Raw genomic sequence first — 21,486 nt, 5'->3', positions numbered from 1 at the left:
AAGACGGTTACGCCGCGGACAAAGCCAACTCGGATCATGACAAATCATGACAACAAACACAATATTTTGTGCCGATCAAATAATTTGAAAGAAGAGAATAAAGGCAGGATACAACACCATTTAGTTTTGTTTTTCATCTTACTAATTATTTGATCGGCCCAAAACATTGTAATTATTGTCATGATTTGTCACGATCTGAGTTGGCTTTGTCCGCGGCGTAACCGTCTTTAATTAAATACTTTTTGAAAAGCCTATAGAGAAAATGAATGGAGAATCTGTACAATCATGTGTCAGCAGGAAATCTTGATGTCAAATTAGTAAATGTTATCGCAGTATTTTAAAACGATAGATTGTGCTTTCAAAGAAAACACAATCTTTTCTATAGAGCGTCGCAGTCCCGCCACTTTCAGGAGGACGAGGGCACCAGGTAGATAATTTCCCGTTCATTTTCCCCACAGACGTTTCAAAAAGTATTTATTTAAAGACCTTTAAAGCCTCAGTCAAAGCCAAACGTGGATGGTGACAAATCATGACAATAAACAAAAATATTTGGGCCCGGACAAAAACATTGATGAAAAACGTGCATATAATTTTTTAAATATTCCTAAAAAACCCTGAAAGGAAGTTGGGAACTTCTCCTTTGTTCCACCCATTCCTAAGACATGTGAGAATGGTCCAGTGAATAATAAAATAAAATAAATGTGTATGGGATTTCTTCCTCTACGACACTATCACTAAACACGGGTGAAATTCACCCCCAACACCTGCCTGTAGGAAAGATCAGGGACATCAGCAACATTATGAAAATTGCAAAAATATAATCGTCTAGGGTTAAGGGACTTGAAAACACTGAACAGCACAGCTGCCACTTTGAGTCAGGTTCTGACGCCATGGAGCGCTTTTATTATGAAAATCCCTGCTGTACGAACGTACAACTCTGAACTGCAGCCTAAACTGCAGTATACGTGTACGTATTTGCATTAGTAAATATCACTCATTCTAATGCATACATGAATGAATAAAGTCAACACGATAATAATAATAATAATGCGAATAATTCTAGTCATTTAGGAATCGTAATCCTCTATAACAAAGACATTGGAAATAATGACAGTCATACAAAATATAAAACATGATTCATATTTCAGGCTTACTGTTCGTGTTCCACTTTACATTATTGAGAGCAGACGTTACGCCATCTACCAAACAACCACCAGAGGTCACCAACATGTCCGTACACAGAAAAATGTGTCTGTTCCGTGGCAAAGACTTGGTGGCAAATGTTTGAATTTCTTTTTTACGCACCATTATAATGTTCTTATTTTGATCTCTAGGTTTTCTTCAGAATACTGATTTACGTACGACAGTATAGCCTATGTATGGCACGTCGGGAGTCCAACTAGTGGTTACTGGTACTATAGTGGTACTAGTCGTTCTCAAATGTTTTGCAAGGACCCCCTTAATCCTGCAAGTCGATGTTTGAACGAATAGTTTATTTCGGTACTTACATTTTTACATTTTTAAAGACAGTTGTGTTATAAGGTCAGGTTTAGCACCGAAAAGGTGTAGGCTGAAGCCAAAGCTTATTATGCGTACGCTTTTTAAGAGTAACATTAGTTACTGACAAAACAGTAACAGTAATGTGGTTCCATTCGTACTCTGAGATACAGACCTGTTATGGTCATTCAGGGCCAACTCTTTCATGAGTTCTGGTGATATTATTGTCTACTCATTGTGTATGTCGGTGGGGCAGCGGTGGCCGAACGGTTAGCGGAGCGGTCTTGATACCGGAAGGTCGCCAGTTCGCTTCCCCGGACCGGCACGTTAAAATTACCACCGCTGAAGTGCCCTTGAGCAAGGCATTGGACCCCTACCATGAAATGTTCTATGAGCAGGGTGTGGCTGTAAACAAGTCCTTGGCTTAGTCCATTTCCCTGGGTAAACAAAGAACTTTGCTTTGTATTGGTGATATTATTGTGTATGTGTCAGTGACAACAATGTCCACCACAGACCAGCATGGTGATGACCCCTGGTAAGCAGTTTATTTTTCCTTTTCCTTATTATAATTATTTTCCCATTTAGAATAAATGAAGTGGCAAAAAATATTCAATGACATGCTATTCTTCAAGTAGATAAGGCAATACCCGTCCCAAATAGTATGTTTGAAGCCTGTTTGGCTAATTAGCACCATATTATCGTTGCAGCATCAGTTTCACATTTGCATTTTCCTTGTGATATATAATATAAAAAAAGTCAAGATGTTACGATGGTGAGGCAATGCTTGAGCCTTCCTGACACAGCCCTGCGAGGTTGTTAAACAAAATCCTAAGCAATTAAAACTATTATTGTTATAAAAACAAAGTATTCATAAATGATACATATAGCACAGGTTTTGTACCATGTTCGGGGGGAAAACACACAACGTACATTAATTTAGCTTTCAGCTTACGCAAACAAATATACCGTTGAATGTAATGCTGCAATCAAAGGAGTGCATTGTACACATCGCGTGGTTGAGCTTCATCTGTAGCTAATATTAAAAACAATATGTCGGCCGCAATGAGATCAAAAGTCACTATTCTCCGGAATAGTCTATACGCCGGACGGATTTGACAAAAAGAAGGATTTGGACTAGTATTTTTCAGAGAAAACAGGCAGGAAATAAATCATAATGAGTGGATTCCAATGGGGTGCGTGCACATTTCTCCTTGTGCCTGGAGGGACATATCAACCTGCCTAGCAACCGGGGCGCAGTTAGAGGTATGTGTTTGGCTTCTGCTGATATAAAGCGATAACCCGCAGCGCCGCGGGCTCAGCTATCAAAGGATGATTATGATGACCCGCGGTGCCGCGGGTCATGGCGACAAGGGGGTTAAATGTAGACCTATTATTAACCCACAATACACTGTAGGCCTATATATTTATTTTTCCCTATTTGCTTGTATAATGGGGAAACTTTAGCGGTGTCATAATTATGCATTTACCTTCCAAACGCTATTTCTGTCATTTCATGAATTCATGAATCACTGTTATATGTAACTATTTTGACTGTTTCAGTCAGAACATGTGACACCTACTGTACTTTACAGTAGACCGTCACCATCGATATGCTTCCAAGGTCGGTCATTCCTATCGTTTCAAGCTGTGACAGTCAGCGTCAATCGTCGTTGTTAGCGAGGTGAGAAAACTGTCATACGGCTATACTACCTGCAGGGCGGCGCCCTGGATATAGCTCTACCGTCAGCTCACCCCTGGTCCCGTGTGACCAGGCTGTTGCCTCCCACAACGTTCAAATGCTTCCGTCGTACAGTCTGGAGCAATGGAAGCTCTGATCATGAGTGAAATATAAATGCTTCCGTCATACAGTCTGGAGCAACGGAAGCTCTGATCATGAGTGAAATATAAATGCTTCCGTCGTACAGTCTGGAGCAACGGAAGCTCTGATCATGAGTGAAATATAAATGCTTGCGTCGTACAGTCTGGAGCAACGGAAGTTCTGATCATGAGTGAAATATAAATGCTTGCGCCGTACAGTCTGGAGCAACGGAAGCTCTGATCATGAGTGAAATATAAATGCTTCCGTCATACAGTCTGGAGCAACGGAAGCTCTGATCATGAGTGAAATATAAATGCTTCCGTCATACAGTCTGGAGCAACGGAAGCTCTGATCACGAGTAAAATAAGTCGCGCAAATCTATCCTAATATAAATCAAAATCATCTAAGAATCTATAGCTTGCTGCTTTTCAGAAATGCATATTAAAAAATAATATGTAAAGGTATTTTAAAATATATTTTCCTGAACGGAAATGCCAGGTTTCTTGCTCGGATTTCGGGAGGCATCGCATTGGGAATAGCACGTGGAATAGTCGTCTGGCTACGCGAGACTACCGCATGCTAAATTAGTAAGATAGTCATACATACCGCGTCCCTTTAATGCAACTCTACGAGGAGTTACATTTCTCTGAAAACAAATACAATTCCACAGGTTTATCTACAGAGAAAGTGCAAAACTAAAATGTGTCATTGTGTCACAATCATTCCCATATAGTTTTCTTTCTGTTGTTTTTACACAAGGACCCAATAGAATAAATATGTCTGCCGTACACAAGCAGAAACATTTAACACTTATGAGTTCTTCAGAATAAAGGCCGCTAGAGTGCCAAGCAGATGAGGCACTCTGAAAAGCCCAGCCTTCCATTCCCCCCCCAAAAAACCGGGAGGTCTAATCTTCCATTACTACGTCGCGCTACCTTGATCTCTCTTTTAGAAGCGTTAATATTCCAAAACGAGATGCTTGGTGACGTCAGACGTTTAGGACAGAACATCTGCGTTCTGTTCAAAACCACGGAGAGGGACGTAGATTCAGAGATATGAGCAACATTTGTCGGCCCGTAAACAAGGAAGTGAACGGCGCATGCACAAAACATGTCCAGGAGCTCTGTGCAAGACGTTGCCTAGCGCAACGGGAGCTGTCAAAAAAATGACCAAAATACATGTATACATGTCCGAGGCACATCCCGGCTTGATTAGTGAAGACATCATAGGTGTTAAATATATATGTCTGCCGTTCAGAATAAGTTCCCCACATACAGAGTTTAAATGGCAGAGAGTTGAACCATTCATGAGCAGCAGGGGCGGAAACTCCGTGGGTTCAGAGGCGCGACTGAACCCCCTGGCATTTTGGCAAAGACGTGACTGAACCCACTGTTTATCATTGATCATGTTGAAATGTTGCTGAAACAATTTAATGTGTTCTTCGTTGTGAACTGAAACACTGTGTTCATTAACAAACTGTAAATAAGGTACCAACCGAAAAAAAATAACTCTTTTTTTTTTCACCGCTGGGGGGGGGGGGGGGGGGCGTGGCTGCATGAACCCCCTGCCGTTATAAGAACTTTCCGCCACTGATGAGCAGAATCAATGTATGAAATGAATGAACCATTGTAAGCACTTTGAGTAGGCACGTAGTGCATAGAAAAGCGCCATAAAAATGCAATTCATTATTACTCACAGTAGAAGCTTCAATACTGCAATGTAGAAATACCGGTACTCTGTTACAAGTAAAATGTAAAAAGTACAAAGGTATTATTGGCATCAATATGTACATAAAGTACCAACAATAGAAGGTACTCATTCTGCAGAACGTCCCGTTTCAGGTTTTCAAATGTACAAAAATTATCCTTTGAAAATAGCAGATCTACAAGCTCACAATGCGTCGCACCGCCGCAGGCATGAGGTGGTTTAATGTGTGTTTTGAAATTAATAATCTAAATCTACAAAGTAACTAAAGTTTTCGAATAAATATAGTGGAGCGACCTCTACAGAGTGCCGTGAGGTACGCGACCTCTACAGAGTTTGCGTTGGATGTGGATTGATGCGCTGTTCACCTGTTAATCTGACTCCGGCCAGATGGGGGCGGTATTAACACTTTTGTCGTTTGCGGGGGGCGGGGGGGTTGTTTCCGCTTTCCTGCTATCGCAGCTAGCATACAGACAACGCCGATATGATTGACAGACGGTCCCATCCAATCAGTAGCCTGGGCTACGGAGATCCCAGATGGAAGTAGGTTGTGAAGCCGAGTGTCTCTTCCATCTGGGAGGTGGAGTCAGGTTAGTTCACTGTCACCTCAGTGGCGGCCATGGGGGCGAGCGGTGCGCGCGATGCCATGGGAACGCTGGGCGCCATGGGAACGCTGGGCACCCTGGGAACGCTGGCCCCTGTGGGAACGCCGGGCGCCACAGGTCTTGCAGCACTGCGCTCGCAGGGTGGGGGCGTGGCAGCGGCCCAGCCACCGCAGAGTCTGGCAGAACCGCTGCGTCAGTCTGTCACGCACACACCCTGATAGAGAGAGAGAGAGAGACATAGACAATTAATTATAATGAGAGAGAGAGAGAGAGTCAACCCTAGACTCCCTCCAGGGTTGAGGTCACCTGGATCCTACTCCATACTCAGACAAATCTGAGAAATGTATTCACAGATTTGACATTATTCTGATAATATTCCCAGACTCCATCTGGACGACGGATAGACGACCCAAAATGTATAAACCAGAAAGCACAGAGCAATTGATTCCATTGTGGGTGTTTTAAACATCTGGTTTGGGTCTAATATCACAAACTATTTATTAATACAAAGGTATGTTGGAACAATATTGATCGTGTAACTTTACACCTCAACAGGAACTCATGCTACTCTTCGTATTTGAGTGGCCAGGACTAATGGTGCACACACACACACACACACACACACACACACACACACACACACACACACACACACACACACACACACACACATCGGGAGCAATTAGGGGTTGAGAGTCTTGCTCAAGGACACTTGGACACTAACTCTGGGAGAGCCTGGGATCGAACTGGTTCACATTATGGCTGCTCTACCGACCAGGCGACCACTCTACCCGCTGGGTCACAGGAGTCTGAAGTCTATTCATACTAAGACATGTACTAGATAAAATAACTGAAATACTGTTATCTTAAATTGTTGTTTGAGGTCGGTTCCTTCTTTTAAAAAAAAGACTACCTTGGAAGAGAAAAGCAAGAGAGGCAGGTTGCCAGGTTGGGGAACAGCCCAGTCCTTCCGGCAGTGTGTTCAGCGTGGGTGAATAGTTGAACGCTGTGAATGGAAGAGGCTGTAGGCAGCTAATGGATTCCACTCACAACACAGCAGGTATGTCTAGGACGGTCTGTGGGCTTTGATCTCAACACAGCAGGTCTGTGCAGGTCTCTGGGCTTCTATCTCAAAGTATGATTTTGTTAAGAGGGAGTACGGATGAGGACCCAAATGCAGGAGACAGCAGGCAGAGCAATAAACTTAGAAAGGATTTATTAAATAATCTGAGGTTCTTCCATAAACAGGGCAAAGAAGGCGGGAAACATCACAGAAAGCATACAGGAACTCACACAACAGGGAACTACGAAACAACAAGCACACAATGCAAGGACTTAAATAGACACAGGATAGCTGATAGGGCACAGGTGGAACCAAAATACAATCAACACTAGGATAGGCTGAGGCTGGGGGACTAAAAGGACACAGGTGGAAACACTGACAAATTACAAGGTAGGTTCGACAAGGTAACTAACAGTAACTGGAAGACAGGAAACACTAAGAACAATACTACAAAATAAGATCCACAAAACAGTCAAAGTTCACGGTGACAGATTTCCAGAGAACCCCTAACGGTTTCCTCTTAAGAATAAGTTGAGGAATCCGCATACTACTCAAGTACAAAAAAAAGCAAAAAAACTACCTAGTGCAAAAGAGGGGAAGAACATCCCCTCAAACCCTTCGACCCCTACGCCAGTGGCGTCAACTCCGTGGGTTCAGAGGCGCAAATGAACCCACTGCAGGCATTTTGGCAAAATATATCAATATGCAGTATATGCACCCACTGTAAGGATAGCTGTAAGGAGAAACACTTTCCTCTTACTTTAAATGGTAGGCCTACGTCAATAAGCGACCGCCACAAAGCGACTGCTTTACTGTTTATCATTGATCATGCTGAAAACTTTTTTTTCCACCGCTGGGGGGGGGGGGGGGGGGGGGCGTGGCTGCATGAACCCACTGCCGTTATAAGAACCTTCCGCCACTGCTGTCTGCCCTGAGGACTGTGATTGACAGAGGGACAAAGGATGACTGTCGGACCAACAATAGTGTCGGAACTAAAGCCTCTGTACCCTATATTGTAGGCTAATATTATATACTGCTGTGAATATTGTCCATAGCTAAGAACTGAAAGCTTCTTTATAAAGGTTTTTATTGAGACATAACGCTGACAGCCAATGTTATGAAGTTCTGTACAATTGTACATTGACCTTGTGTGACTTTTAACGACTTTCAAACGTGTGTGACGTGACTCGATACAGACACATAATTAGTCCCGTCCCCATGACACCAGAGGAGGGTCCAGATGTCAACAGCTGCAATTCAATACACAGCACTTCCTGTGTGTGCACGGGCGCGCGCACACACACACACACACACACACACACACACACACACACACACACACACACACACACACACACACACACACACACACACACACACACACACACACACACACACACACACACACACACACACACACACACACACACACACACACACACACACACACACACAATCTTTGACCCACTCACCCACTAACCCCATATCCATCCTGCCCCCCAACCCAGCAAACAACAGATTGGGCAGTGGGACATGGGAACCAGAGACTGATGTCCCATCCCACTCCCACAGAAAACAAATCCCATCCCGTCCCAATCCCTGCAGGCCAGAGGGAAAAATAACTCCTGTCCCGCCCCCACTCCTGGTAGAATTACTACCGATCCCATCCCACTCAAAACGACTCCCACTCCTGTCCTGCTAAGGCCAGTCAAAACGACTCCCACTCCCTGTCCGGCTAAGGCCAGTCAAAACGACTCCCCCTCCAGTCAGAACAGTGTTGGCTCACTGAAAGATGACTACAGAAATGGACACATCTGACCCTTTGGTTAGCAGGATCAGGCCGTTTACTGCTAACTAACGCTGCAAATGATCAACTATTGATGTCATTCCCGCTCCTGTTGACTTTTCATTCCCGTCCCGTCCCAAGCATGGGATCAATACAAACTCTTAATTAATCCCATCCCGCGGGAATCCCGCGACCCGTGGCTAGAGTTCTACCAGATGACCAACAACATACCCATGGGTATAACCGGGAGCAACAGATATCCTGTGATCTTTGCATCTGCACCATAATTATGACTAAAATAAATAAAAACATTTCTGTCAAACCAACACTGTTGCCACGCCTAGATAAAAAGAATGCCACGCCTAGATAAAAAGAATGCCACGCCTACATAAAAAGAATGCCACGCCATTCCACTTTCCAAGTCCAATTCTGCTGACCCTATAACGCGTGTCGTTCTCTACAAACAAAACATTTAGATGAAGTGTCCTCAAAATAAAATACACATAGTTTAAACAGATTTGACTCACCAGTGGGGGCACTGTCGCACTCGTGCAGGTGACACTCCTGCGTGCTCTCGGGTGAGGGCTCGTGGTCACACTTGGCCTGGTCCACCTCTTCTTCTGACTCCGCCTCTTCTTCTGACTCCGCCTCCTTGGTGTCGACACATTTGATGAGCCGTCGCTGCACGCCAACGCCACAGGAAGCAGAACACTGCAAGGGGGAATGGTTTGATTAACACTACACAGGAAGTAGAACACTGCATGGGGGGATGGTTTGATTAACACACCACAGGAAGTAGAACACTGCATGGGGGAATGGTTTGATTAACACACCACAGGAAGTAGAACACTGCATGGGGGAAGAGGCGTAACATCAGAAAACAAATAGTGTATATGGGGACTAGGTTGGTGGAGGGTGTGTAGAGCCCAGGATCACATTAGCTGATTGACACAGGGGTGAAAAATGGGTTACAAAATCGTGGGATAAAAAAATATATATATATTTTTTAGAAAACAAATAGTGGGGTGGCCAAAAAATATAAGTTACCTTAGCCCCATTTTTAAAATAACGAAAAGAGTTGATCTACGAGTTCTCAACGTGACAAATCTATCTATTGTCAGTATTGAGCAAGATGTTAACATAAATTCCTTGATAAAGTCATAGAAGAACAATTGATTTACTCCAATGGTTTTTATTGAAGGCTCAAACAGGTCAGCTTGTTTCTACAAACAACAGGTCCAACACTCCCTTCTCAAAATCTCTTACAGACTCCTTCACATCACGCCAAGTAAAATATGAATTATATTCACCAGCAAAATAATAAGTTATAATACAAGTAAAATGCATTGTGGGATGGTTTGCAGTCAACAGGGACAGTTTGACCTTATTTGGGGAGAGTTCTGGCTGGAGGCCTGACTGCCTTTTTTTGCTTTTTCTGGATTATTGAACAGTTGAGTATAATACAGTGAGCTTCTCTTAATACAACTGACAATAACACAAGAGGTCAAATGTTTATTTAACAAAAAAGCATTACTTCATTATTTTAAGCCTTAGTCAATTTAAGTGTTAAGTATTCTGAGGCATCCGTGGAATCCCTGATATATGAGTTATACCAGACATACAAACAGGTAGTTTCGAGGGAGCAATCTGATTGGTTGAAATAGCTCTCTAACCGTGCTTCAAACGAGCATCACACCGCACACCTAATCAAAACAGCTGTGCTGGGCAGTCCCCACAGGCAGTGGCTACTAGCTAAGCTAGGTGTTTACACCAGGGGGGCAGTCAGACAGATATTTTGTGAAGCCACTAAGGAAATGAAAGTTCATATAATGGCCTGTTGTGGCGCTGTCATTGGGCTCAAAAAACCCCATGGCCCCATAGAAGTCCATGTATTTGGGCCCAACTTCACCTAGACTGTATTACCTTAATAAACATGGTCATGAATACTTTTTGCTTCCAGTCACTAGTTTAAAGTCTCATTTCTAATGTCATAATATTCTTTTTGGAAAATGATGGTCCCATTTATAAAAGAAATTACCATAAAGTCGCGCATGTTCTGAGGGGCGTGGCTACCGTTACAGTCTATGAACGTGATCCCCCACCCACTCGAGTCAAAATAAAAACCAATGAAGAAGAAGGGGGGAAGTCCCGCCTCGTTGTCTGGGCCAGCCAATGGGCCAGCTGGGCCCAAACGGATCTAGAAAGATGGCGACTTCCATTGCAAGGACTGACAGGCTTCATTTTACGTTCATGTTAGACCCGCGGAACGCTTTGTCCATATTTTTTACAGTCTATGGTTTACACAGGACATTTTCGCTCCGACATTAAAAAAAAATATTTTTTTAATCAAATATCTTAGTTATAATGAAACTATAGTTGACGTGTTTTTTATTTTTAGGGAAACAGCTGTATAATCGCAATATTACACTCGAGGATGTGTCCATAGGCCTAATGCTTTGATTCTGCCCTGCGTTAATGCAGGATAGAAACAAAGCATTAGAGCTAGGGACCAGAGCTAACATTAGGCCTATATTGATGTGCTTATTGCCTCACTATTAGTATTATTGCACTGTGTATTGTGTTCTTACAGCCGGGCCAGGCTGAGCTGTGCTGTGCCAACTGCTGCTAAGACCTATATGCCTATTCTTTATTGTGTTCTATTGTGTTCGGGGACGGTCCTGTGATCTGCACAGGGGCAGTGTGTAGGCCCTGTAGGTTATGTGTACCGTATGTGTACCGTATGTGTGTGTGTGTGTGTGTGTGTGTGTGTGTGTGTGTGTGTGTGCGTGTGCGTGCGTGCGTGCGTGGGTGCGTGTACCTGTCCCCAGGATCCAGTCATCCACTGCTCACAGGGTTGGACGTTGCAGGGTTGAATCCTGCCCGGCAACACGTCACTGTCACACCCATCTTCCTCAGGACATGTGACCATACGCTGCTGCTCCCCGCCTCCACACACTTCAGAGCACTGCCACACACACACACACACACACACACACACACAGACACGCACAGACACAGACAGACACACGCACAGACACACACACACACACACACACAGACACAGACACAGACAGACAGATACAGACACAGACAGACACAAACGTTTGTTTCTTTGAACCCTGTGCAAACACATTCTGTCTCAAAGTGATTCTCAGGTATACATTATCGTCTAGCATGAGTGTTCAGAGATCCAATCTGAACCATCCCAGTTGATCCAATCTGAACCATCCCAGTTGATCCAATCTGAACCATCCCAGTTGATCGGGGCCGCTCTGATCATTTCCAAACATGTTTGATATTTATCTTGAATCTGGACTGCTGTGGGGGACCGTGTGAAGTGAGGGGCGCTCTTTCATCGTACATCATCCATTCATTGTCAATGTAAATTTAATGTTTGCGTTATTAGGACACTAGCCGATTTGGCCCAATGGCTAATTTGGCCCTCTGCAAATGCCAACAGCCCGCTGATCACACGCACACACGCATGCACGCACGCACGCACGCACACATGCACGCACGTGCGTTTGCATTGCACACAGGTCCAGGACCATGTGTACCAGACCAGTACTCACTGGTCCACCGGTCCCTAGGACCAGGTGTACCAGACCAGGGTTACGGTTCGGTACTCACCGGTCCCCAGGACGAAGCGTACCAGTCCAGACAGGGCTGCGGGTTGCAGGACACCCGGGTCGGAGGCCGAGGGGAGATGGCCTGGCAGTGGAACGGGCGAAGAGGCCTCTGGTCGCGCAGGTCAAAACAACTGACCTCCCGCCAGGACAGCCCGCCGGACCCACAGTTCTTAGAGCACTGCAGGTGGAAAGAAAAGCATGGATTAAAGTTATCAGTCATTTGGATTCCATAGAAGCCTTCTGTGAAAGCATGCTGGGCACCAAAAGGGCTCTTTTGGACTCACCTTGGTCCACTCCCTATGTTCTACTAGGACTCACCTTGGTCCACTCCCCTATGTTCTACTAGGACTCACCTTGGTCCACTCCTCTATGTTCTACTAGGACTCACCTTGGTCCACTCCCCTATGTTCTACTAGGACTCACCTTGGTCCACTCCCCTATGTTCTACTAGGACTCACCATGGTCCACTCCCCTATGTTCTACTAGGACTCACCTTGGTCCACTCCTCTATGTTCTACTAGGACTCACCTTGGTCCACTCCCCTATGTTCTACTAGGACTCACCTTGGTCCACTCCCCTATGTTCTACTAGGACTCACCTTGGTCCACTCCTCTATGTTCTACTAGGACTCACCTTGGTCCACTCCTCTATGTTCTACTAGGACTCACCTTGGTCCACTCCTCTATGTTCTACTAGGACTCACCTTGGTCCACTCCTCTATGTTCTACTAGGACTCACCTTGGTCCACTCCCCTATGTTCTACTAGGACTCACCCCTATGTTCTACTAGGACTCACCTTGGTCCACTCCCCTATGTTCTACTAGGACTCACCTTGGTCCACTCCCCTATGTTCTACTAGGACTCACCTTGGTCCACTCCCCTATGTTCTACTAGGACTCACCTTGGTCCACTCCCCTATGTTCTACTAGGACTCACCATGGTCCACTCCTCTATGTTCTACTAGGACTCACCTTGGTCCACTCCCCTATGTTCTACTAGGACTCACCTTGGTCCACTCCCCTATGTTCTACTAGGACTCACCTTGGTCCACTCCCCTATGTTCTACTAGGACTCACCATGGTCCACTCCCCTATGTTCTACTAGGACTCACCTTGGTCCACTCCCCTATGTTCTACTAGGACTCACCTTGGTCCACTCCCCTATGTTCTACTAGGACTCACCTTGGTCCACTCCCCTATGTTCTACTAGGACTCACCTTGGTCCACTCCCCTATGTTCTACTAGGACTCACCATGGTCCACTCCCCTATGTTCTACTAGGACTCACCTTGGTCCACTCCCCTATGTTCTACTAGGACTCACCTTGGTCCACTCCCCTATGTTCTACTAGGACTCACCTTGGTCCACTCCCCTATGTTCTACTAGGACTCACCTTGGTCCACTCCCCTATGTTCTACTAGGACTCACCATGGTCCACTCCTCTATGTTCTACTAGGACTCGCCTTGGTCCACTCCTCTATGTTCTACTAGGACTCACCTTGGTCCACTCCCCTATGTTCTACTAGGACTCACCTTGGTCCACTCCCCTATGTTCTACTAGGACTCACCATGGTCCACTCCCCTATGTTCTACTAGGACTCACCTTGGTCCACTCCCCTATGTTCTACTAGGACTCACCATGGTCCACTCCTCTATGTTCTACTAGGACTCACCATGGTCCACTCCCCTCTGTTCTACTAGGACTCACCATGGTCCACTCCCCTATGTTCTACTAGGACTCACCTTGGTCCACTCCTCTATGTTCTGTTCTACTAGGACTCACCTTGGTCCACTCCTCTATGTTCTACTAGGACTCACCTTGGTCCACTCCCCTATGTTCTACTAGGACTCACCTTGGTCCACTCCCCTATGTTCTACTAGGACTCACCTTGGTCCACTCCTCTATGTTCTACTAGGACTCACCTTGGTCCACTCCCCTATGTTCTACTAGGACTCACCTTGGTCCACTCCCCTATGTTCTACTAGGACTCACCTTGGTCCACTCCTCTATGTTCTATTAAAACTCACCTTGGTCCACTCCCCTATGTTCTACTAGGACTCACCTTGGTCCACTCCCCTATGTTCTACTAGGACTCACCTTGGTCCACTCCCCTCTGTTCTACTAGGACTCACCATGGTCCACTCCCCTATGTTCTACTAGGACTCACCTTGGTCCACTCCTCTATGTTCTGTTCTACTAGGACTCACCTTGGTCCACTCCTCTATGTTCTACTAGGACTCACCTTGGTCCACTCCCCTATGTTCTACTAGGACTCACCTTGGTCCACTCCCCTATGTTCTACTAGGACTCACCTTGGTCCACTCCTCTATGTTCTACTAGGACTCACCTTGGTCCACTCCCCTATGTTCTACTAGGACTCACCTTGGTCCACTCCCCTATGTTCTACTAGGACTCACCTTGGTCCACTCCTCTATGTTCTACTAGGACTCACCTTGGTCCACTCCTCTATGTTCTACTAGGACTCACCTTGGTCCACTCCTCTATGTTCTACTAGGACTCACCTTGGTCCACTCCCCTATGTTCTACTAGGACTCACCTTGGTCCACTCCCCTATGTTCTACTAGGACTCACCTTGGTCCACTCCCCTATGTTCTACTAGGACTCACCTTGGTCCACTCCTCTATGTTCTACTAGGACTCACCTTGGTCCACTCCTCTATGTTCTACTAGGACTCACCTTGGTCCACTCCTCTATGTTCTACTAGGACTCACCATGGTCCACTCCCCTATGTTCTACTAGGACTCACCATGGTCCACTCCTCTATGTTCTACTAGGACTCACCTTGGTCCACTCCCCTATGTTCTACTAGGACTCACCTTGGTCCACTCCCCTATGTTCTACTAGGACTCACCTTGGTCCACTCCCCTATGTTCTACTAGGACTCACCTTGGTCCACTCCCCTATGTTCTACTAGGACTCACCTTGGTCCACTCCCCTATGTTCTACTAGGACTCACCTTGGTCCACTCCCCTATGTTCTACTAGGACTCACCTTGGTCCACTCCCCTATGTTCTACTAGGACTCACCTTGGTCCACTCCTCTATGTTCTACTAGGACTCACCATGGTCCACTCCCCTCTGTTCTACTAGGACTCACCTTGGTCCACTCCTCTATGTTCTACTAGGACTCACCTTGGTCCACTCCCCTATGTTCTACTAGGACTCACCTTGGTCCACTCCCCTATGTTCTACTAGGACTCACCTTGGTCCACTCCCCTATGTTCTACTAGGACTCACCTTGGTCCACTCCCCTATGTTCTACTAGGACTCACCTTGGTCCACTCCTCTATGTTCTACTAGGACTCACCTTGGTCCACTCCTCTATGTTCTACTAGGACTCACCTTGGTCCACTCCTCTATGTTCTACTAGGACTCACCTTGGTCCACTCCCCTATGTTCTACTAGGACTCACCTTGGTCCACTCCTCTATGTTCTACTAGGACTCACCTTGGTCCACTCCTCTATGTTCTACTAGGACTCACCTTGGTCCACTCCCCTATGTTCTACTAGGACTCACCTTGGTCCACTCCCCTATGTTCTACTAGGACTCACCATGGTCCACTCCTCTATGTTCTACTAGGACTCACCTTGGTCCACTCCCCTATGTTCTACTAGGACTCACCTTGGTCCACTCCCCTATGTTCTACTAGGACTCACCTTGGTCCACTCCCCTATGTTCTACTAGGACTCACCTTGGTCCACTCCCCTATGTTCCAGCTGGAACATGGCCGCAGGTAGCAGCGTCGGGCCGGCACGGGCCTCTTGGTGACGTCGCAGTCACGGTCCGATCCAGTGCTGCAGGTCAGAACCCTCCAGGTGGCGCCCAGCCCGCAGCTAGTGGAGCACTGTGGACGAGAAGAACCTTGAGTCCATGAAACAGTCCACACGTACAGAACCATGAGTCCATGACCACAAGCACAGAAGTGAGACCGATGGTTCTGTGCTTGTGAGCCATACTGTGTCAGTCATATGTACACAGATTATACAGCAGGCCCGTTTCGAGGAAGCAATCCGATTGGTTGAAGTAGCCATCTAGCCAATCAGCTGTGCTAAGTGTCACTCCTCTCCCAGAGAGGGTTGCTAGGCTAGCAATTTTCTAGGGCCATATTCGGTCGTATCTGTCATTTCAAAAAAAGAAAAAATAAGATATATTTTTTTAGCTAATATATATAATAAGGGTAAATGTTGTATAATGGCGATATTACACTTGAGGGTTGTGCTTTGCCATCATTAATGACACTTCTGCACTGCTTATGGAACTTGCTAATCGGCTCCTTCCTGCAGCAATATTGCTGAAATGTGTCAGTCAGATATACCACATAGGAACGTCAGATATACTGTGTCAGCATGCTGTAATAAAACCATATAGGAACGTCAGATATACCGTGTCAGCATGCTGTAACAAGACCACATACAGTAGGAACGTTAATGTCTGTTGAGACTCTAACTGAACTTGTCTTTGTTCCTCCACCACCGTAGGAGGACAACCGTTACCATCATGTGTGGGATGCGTGCGATGCGAGAACTCACTGCGCTCCAGTTGCCGATGAGCCAGTGGGCATCTGGGGTGGACGAGGCTGCTGCTGGGGCTGTGGGTGATGTTGGCACCAGGACTGCTGCTGGGGCTGTGGCTGATGTTGGCACCAGGACTGCTGCTGGGGCTGGGGCTGATGTTGGCACCAGGACAGCTGCTGGGGCTGATGTTGGCACCAGGACTGACCACAGAGCAGTAGTAGGACTGAGTAGTGTGGAGGATGCTGGGCCTTGGGTTAGGTTTAGGGTGGAGGCTACTTGGGTAGTAGGCGGATGTGTTGCGACTAGGCCGGCGCCAACGGGCCGCACATCAGCCAGGGATATGGGAGGAGGAAGCCGGTCGTTTTCTGTGACGCCACCACCCCCTCCGGATCTCGCCATTGGAGGAACGATAATGGCGTTGTAGTCGACGTCCGAGAAGAAGGGGGTTTGCTGGGTCGAGACGGACGGCGTGGCTAGCTGTGGTCGTGTTGTTGGAAGCGGCTGGGATGTCGTTAGGCTGAGAAACAACTCTTCCTCCGCGTGTGTGGGTGGTAATGCGTGTGTTCCACTTACCGATGAGGTCTCTCGTTTCCCTGAGATTGGCTCTAAAGGCACGGGGGTGATCCTGTCTTCCTGATGGGAGAAATGATAGGATGTTATCTTGGGCGTGGAATTGCCTTGTTGTTGCGCGTCGGCGATCGCGTCCGCGTTAAAATGCAGCAGTTTAAAGTCACTCTGCGTCGTCGATGATGTGGTTTCAGATTGTAAAGTGGTTTCTACAGAGGGGGAAGATGCTTCTGTCGTTTCAGATTGTAAAGTGGTTTCTACAGAGGGGGAAGCTGCTTCTGTCGTTTCAGATTGTAAAGTGGTTTCTACAGAGGGGGAAGATGCTTCTGTCGTTTCAGATTGTAAAGTGGTTTCTACAGAGGGGGAAGATGCTTCTGTCGTTTCAGATTGTAAAGTGGTTTCTACAGAGGGGGAAGCTGCTTCTGTCGTTTCAGATTGTAAAGTGGTTTCTACAGAGGGGGAAGATGCTTCCGTTGTACTCTCTGCTAGTCGATAAACCTCCTCCGTCACATCAGCGCTGAACGTGGTCGGTAGGATGTCGATCTGACTACGGGCTGGACTCCCCCTAGTGGTAGAACTGTATTCTACCTCGACAATAACGTCTTCCTCTTCAGAATAATCCTCTCGGTCTCTCCGCACTCCAGTGACCGTGGTTGGCTCGTGCGTCGTCGACACCAGACTAGGCAGCGTGTGAATCTCAGGATGCCCCTTTTTCCATTTCTCTGCATATCGACGACTTGGAGAAACGGAAGGCGGCGGAACAGTCGATACGGGCAAAAAATAGTCCTCGGGGAGAAAAACGTTTTCCGATTCTTCCGGAGAGGATTCGTTTGGAGACGGTTCGTCGTCGTCGTCTTCGTCGACGACGACATTGTCCGGACTCGGATGCCGCCGATCGTCGACGTCCGAAGTGTACGCGTCATGAAGCACGGACGTCGCGTGGATCGGTGAGGTAGTCGGCGTGGGGACCGTCTGCTTTTCCCCGGAACCGTTTGGGACTTTGGGATCGTGCGGACGGTCTTCACCACCGTCCTCGTTCCCAGCGTCAAAGTCGTAAGACAGCTCCTCCTCGTGGAACTTTATGAAATTATAGTCGTAATAAAAGTCGTCCACGGGAACATTCTTGTCGCCGGAACGATCCAGACTCTGTTCGATGTGATTGTTCTGGTCAAGATCTGCCTCCGCGACGACGACGTTAAGGTCGCCGCGACCCCTGGGCTGAGCTCTGGTCGTGCCGGTACCGGTACCGTGGTGGAGTCTGGGCCGAGGCGGCCCGGCCGCGTCGGGTATGGAGTTGATCTCGTTGAAGGTTTCCGGCTCGCTGGACCAGCCGCTTCCTCCCGAAGACTCGGGGCTCTCCTCGAAGACGACGTCCGTGACCAGCGGACACTCCCGGAGGCTGCACGGCGCCACAGAGACGGGTCTCTTTTTGGGATCGCAGTCGGCGGCCGCGTTCCTCCTGGAGCAGGACACGTTCCTCTCCTGTAGGCCTCGTCCGCACGTCAGCGAGCACTGGGAGGAGACAGAGGACAGCGATATGAACACATTGTGGAATTCTGTCCACTAAACCTAGGACCAAAAATGGCCGTCGAGTACCCTTTTTTTGAGTGGTGCAACCACTCCCTTACGGAGCTATGTGTGTGGGTGGGTGGGTGGCTGGCTGGCTGGGTATGAGCACGAAAACAGCATGGTTGTTTTTCACCACCTGTGTGCAACCTAACACACACACAAACACACACACACACGCAGATATTAACTGTAACATTTCTCAACCGTTTTGGACGCGGGGCGGCACGCCGGAACCGGCCCGGCCTCCTGGGCGCGTTCCTGGGGGTCTGTAACTCCGCCAAGGGCAGGGGACAGGGGACAAGACAGGGGACAGGGCAGGGGACAGAGGACAGGGGACAGGGCAGGGGACAGAGGACAGTGGACAGGACAGTGGACAGGACAGGGGACTCACCTTTGTCCAGTGTCCTGTGCTCCAGGGGGCGGGGCAGGGGACGTGCGTGTTGCAGGACGTCAGCGCCTCAGGTTTGGACGTGATGTGTTTGCACTGGGCGAGCTGCAGCGCCGTCTGCTCCTCCGCGCTCACCGCCCGGATGCACAGCACCGTCCGCTTGGTCAGACCGGAACTCCCACAGCTGGACGAACACTTCTGCCACTCGCCCGCCCACCACCTGGAGAGAGAGAGAGAGAGAGATAGAGAGAGAGAGAGAGAGAGAGAGAGAGAGAGAGAGAGAGAGAGTTAGAATTTAGTTTGATTAATACAAAACAGCATTTCGAGGAATACACAAGAAAGTCTTGAGACTTCTGTTTTAAAACCTCATATTGGTTGGTTTCCAGGTGGGGGTGGGGCTTGTGTGCATGCTGTGTGATGTGATTGTAATCATGCATTCAGTATATATATATATATATATATATATATATATATATATATATACCGTATATATATATATATATATATATACTGAATGCATGATAGGGAATAGCAGTAGTGGCCATTTTGAAAATGTGTTAAAGCCTGAAGAATAAAGGAACTAGAATTCACGTGTGCTTAGAGGTGTGTGTGTGTGTGTGTGTGTGTGTGTGTGTGTGTGTGTGTGTGTATGTGTGTACGTGTGTGCGTGCATATGAGTGAAGTGGAATGACCTAAAGGATTTTGTAAACAAATCCTTTCCCGGGGGTCAAGGATGTCAGAGGTCAAACTCACACAGCCGGACAGAGCTCTTTGTTACAGACGGTCTGCTTATCGTCCGGCCGGGTCAAAAGGTCACAGTGGTCCTCGTCCACTATCCCAGACATTCTCTCCACGCAGTGAACTATCTGACGCTTGACCCCTGAGAGAGAGAGAGAGATACATAGAGAGAGAGAGAGAGAGAGAGAGAGAGAGAGAGAGAGAGAGAGAGAGAGAGAGAGAGATGGAGAGACATGGAGAGAGACAGAGCGAGAGAGAGCGAGAGACGATTTTAAGAAACCCAATGTTATTCTCCATAGATAAAAACTCCCACGAACTACAGGATGAACAGGTGAACTAGGGGATGAACAGGTGAACTAGGGGATGAACAGGTGAACTAGGGGATGAAATGATAGAACAAAACAAAAGCAACGTTCTCCTACCTGCTCCACAGGTGGCGCTGCATTCTGTCCACGAGCCGTACTTCCAGGAGAAGTGTGAGACGGGGAGGAGGTCGTCCTCCGAGACGGGTCGTCTGACCGTGTATTCATAACGCACTCCTGGGTTGGTCTCCTGGAACAGCAGCTGGAACACAGAACAGAACGGTTACTCCTGGGTTGGTCTCCTGGAACAGCAGCTGGAACACAGAACAGAACGGTTACTCCTGGGTTGGTCTCCTGGAACACAGAACAGAACAGTGATACTCCTGAATCCTGGGGTTGGTCTCCTGGAAGAGGAGCTGGAGCATCATCTCTATGGGGTGATCAGCCAATCACAAGCCAATGTTTGTGTTCACACAGACCCGTAAAGCTGGACATATAGGAGGGGCTAGCGCCTCCAAAATGGGGGCAGAGGTTCTGCTCTGACCGCTGGGCGCAGGGCAGGAGCCCTGGGGGTGGGGCAGAAGGTCAGTGACTCCTATACCTGGATCCACAGTGGTTCCATGGTGGGCCCGGGCGAGGTCAGGTTCTCCAGGTGTCCGGTCCGTTCGTAGGTGAACACGGTCCCGGCCGCCTTGTACTCGCCGTTCCATTGGATGGTCCAGGCTCCGTTCAGGAAGTACTGGTCCGGGTTGTCGCTGCGCAGGGCCAGGAAGTTCCCCGCCTCGGACACCTCCTCGATGCGGATGTCACGCGCTCCCTCCGGAATCAGCCCGATGTCCACGTAACCTTATGGGGGGAAAACCATGTTAACACCATGGAAATGCGCCTGCATTTTTCATAATAATGGCGCTATAGGGCCAAGCAGATTGGGCAGATTTTTATTCTGAAAAGCCCCGCCTTCCATTACCACCCAAAACCGACTTCAAAATACTACTTTTTTTCTCCAAAAGCAAGGTACGTAGCAAATAGCTAAACCTAATAATTAAATATTGCAAATGTTCTTTCACAGAGAGGCTGAGATTTGAAAGTTTGTAGCGGTCTACAGTACTTGCACGCTCTGTTTGCGCACTAGTAGGCCATTTATGGCCTACTAGTGTGCAACAAGCATGCAAGTAGGCACTCGACAGAGTTCAGTTCTAGTTTAGTCCTAGTTTTAGGCATCATAGCTTCGTTTTTATTTAGTTTTTTCGCCTAGCTGTGAAAACAGGTAGACGTCGACGAACAT

The 21,486-nt window shown here is 47.4% G+C and overlaps 1 protein-coding gene across 1 annotated transcript in view; it reads right to left on the bottom strand.

The window, feature by feature from the left end:
* Positions 1 to 875: 875 nt before the first annotated feature.
* Positions 876 to 21,486, bottom strand: part of adamts7 (a disintegrin-like and metallopeptidase (reprolysin type) with thrombospondin type 1 motif, 7) — a 57,148-nt gene continuing 36,537 nt past the window's right edge. The window contains exons 17-26 of the mRNA XM_080762805.1: positions 20,803 to 21,047; positions 20,322 to 20,463; positions 19,915 to 20,041; positions 19,165 to 19,381; positions 16,653 to 18,716; positions 15,815 to 15,967; positions 12,105 to 12,281; positions 11,293 to 11,439; positions 9,002 to 9,185; positions 876 to 5,839 (exon numbers count right to left, since the gene is read on the bottom strand). Coding sequence (XP_080618931.1) covers positions 5,628 to 5,839; positions 9,002 to 9,185; positions 11,293 to 11,439; positions 12,105 to 12,281; positions 15,815 to 15,967; positions 16,653 to 18,716; positions 19,165 to 19,381; positions 19,915 to 20,041; positions 20,322 to 20,463; positions 20,803 to 21,047 — 3,668 coding nt within the window. The 3' untranslated portion in view covers positions 876 to 5,627. The remainder of the gene's footprint in view (positions 5,840 to 9,001; positions 9,186 to 11,292; positions 11,440 to 12,104; positions 12,282 to 15,814; positions 15,968 to 16,652; positions 18,717 to 19,164; positions 19,382 to 19,914; positions 20,042 to 20,321; positions 20,464 to 20,802; positions 21,048 to 21,486) is intronic.

The sequence above is a fragment of the Protomyctophum bolini genome, assembly GCF_963924005.1.
Source record: "Protomyctophum bolini genome assembly, chromosome: 1".
NCBI lineage: Eukaryota > Metazoa > Chordata > Actinopteri > Myctophiformes > Myctophidae > Protomyctophum > Protomyctophum bolini.
Note: the sequence above shows the minus strand (reverse complement) of the source record. Positions and strands in the feature narration are given on the sequence as shown.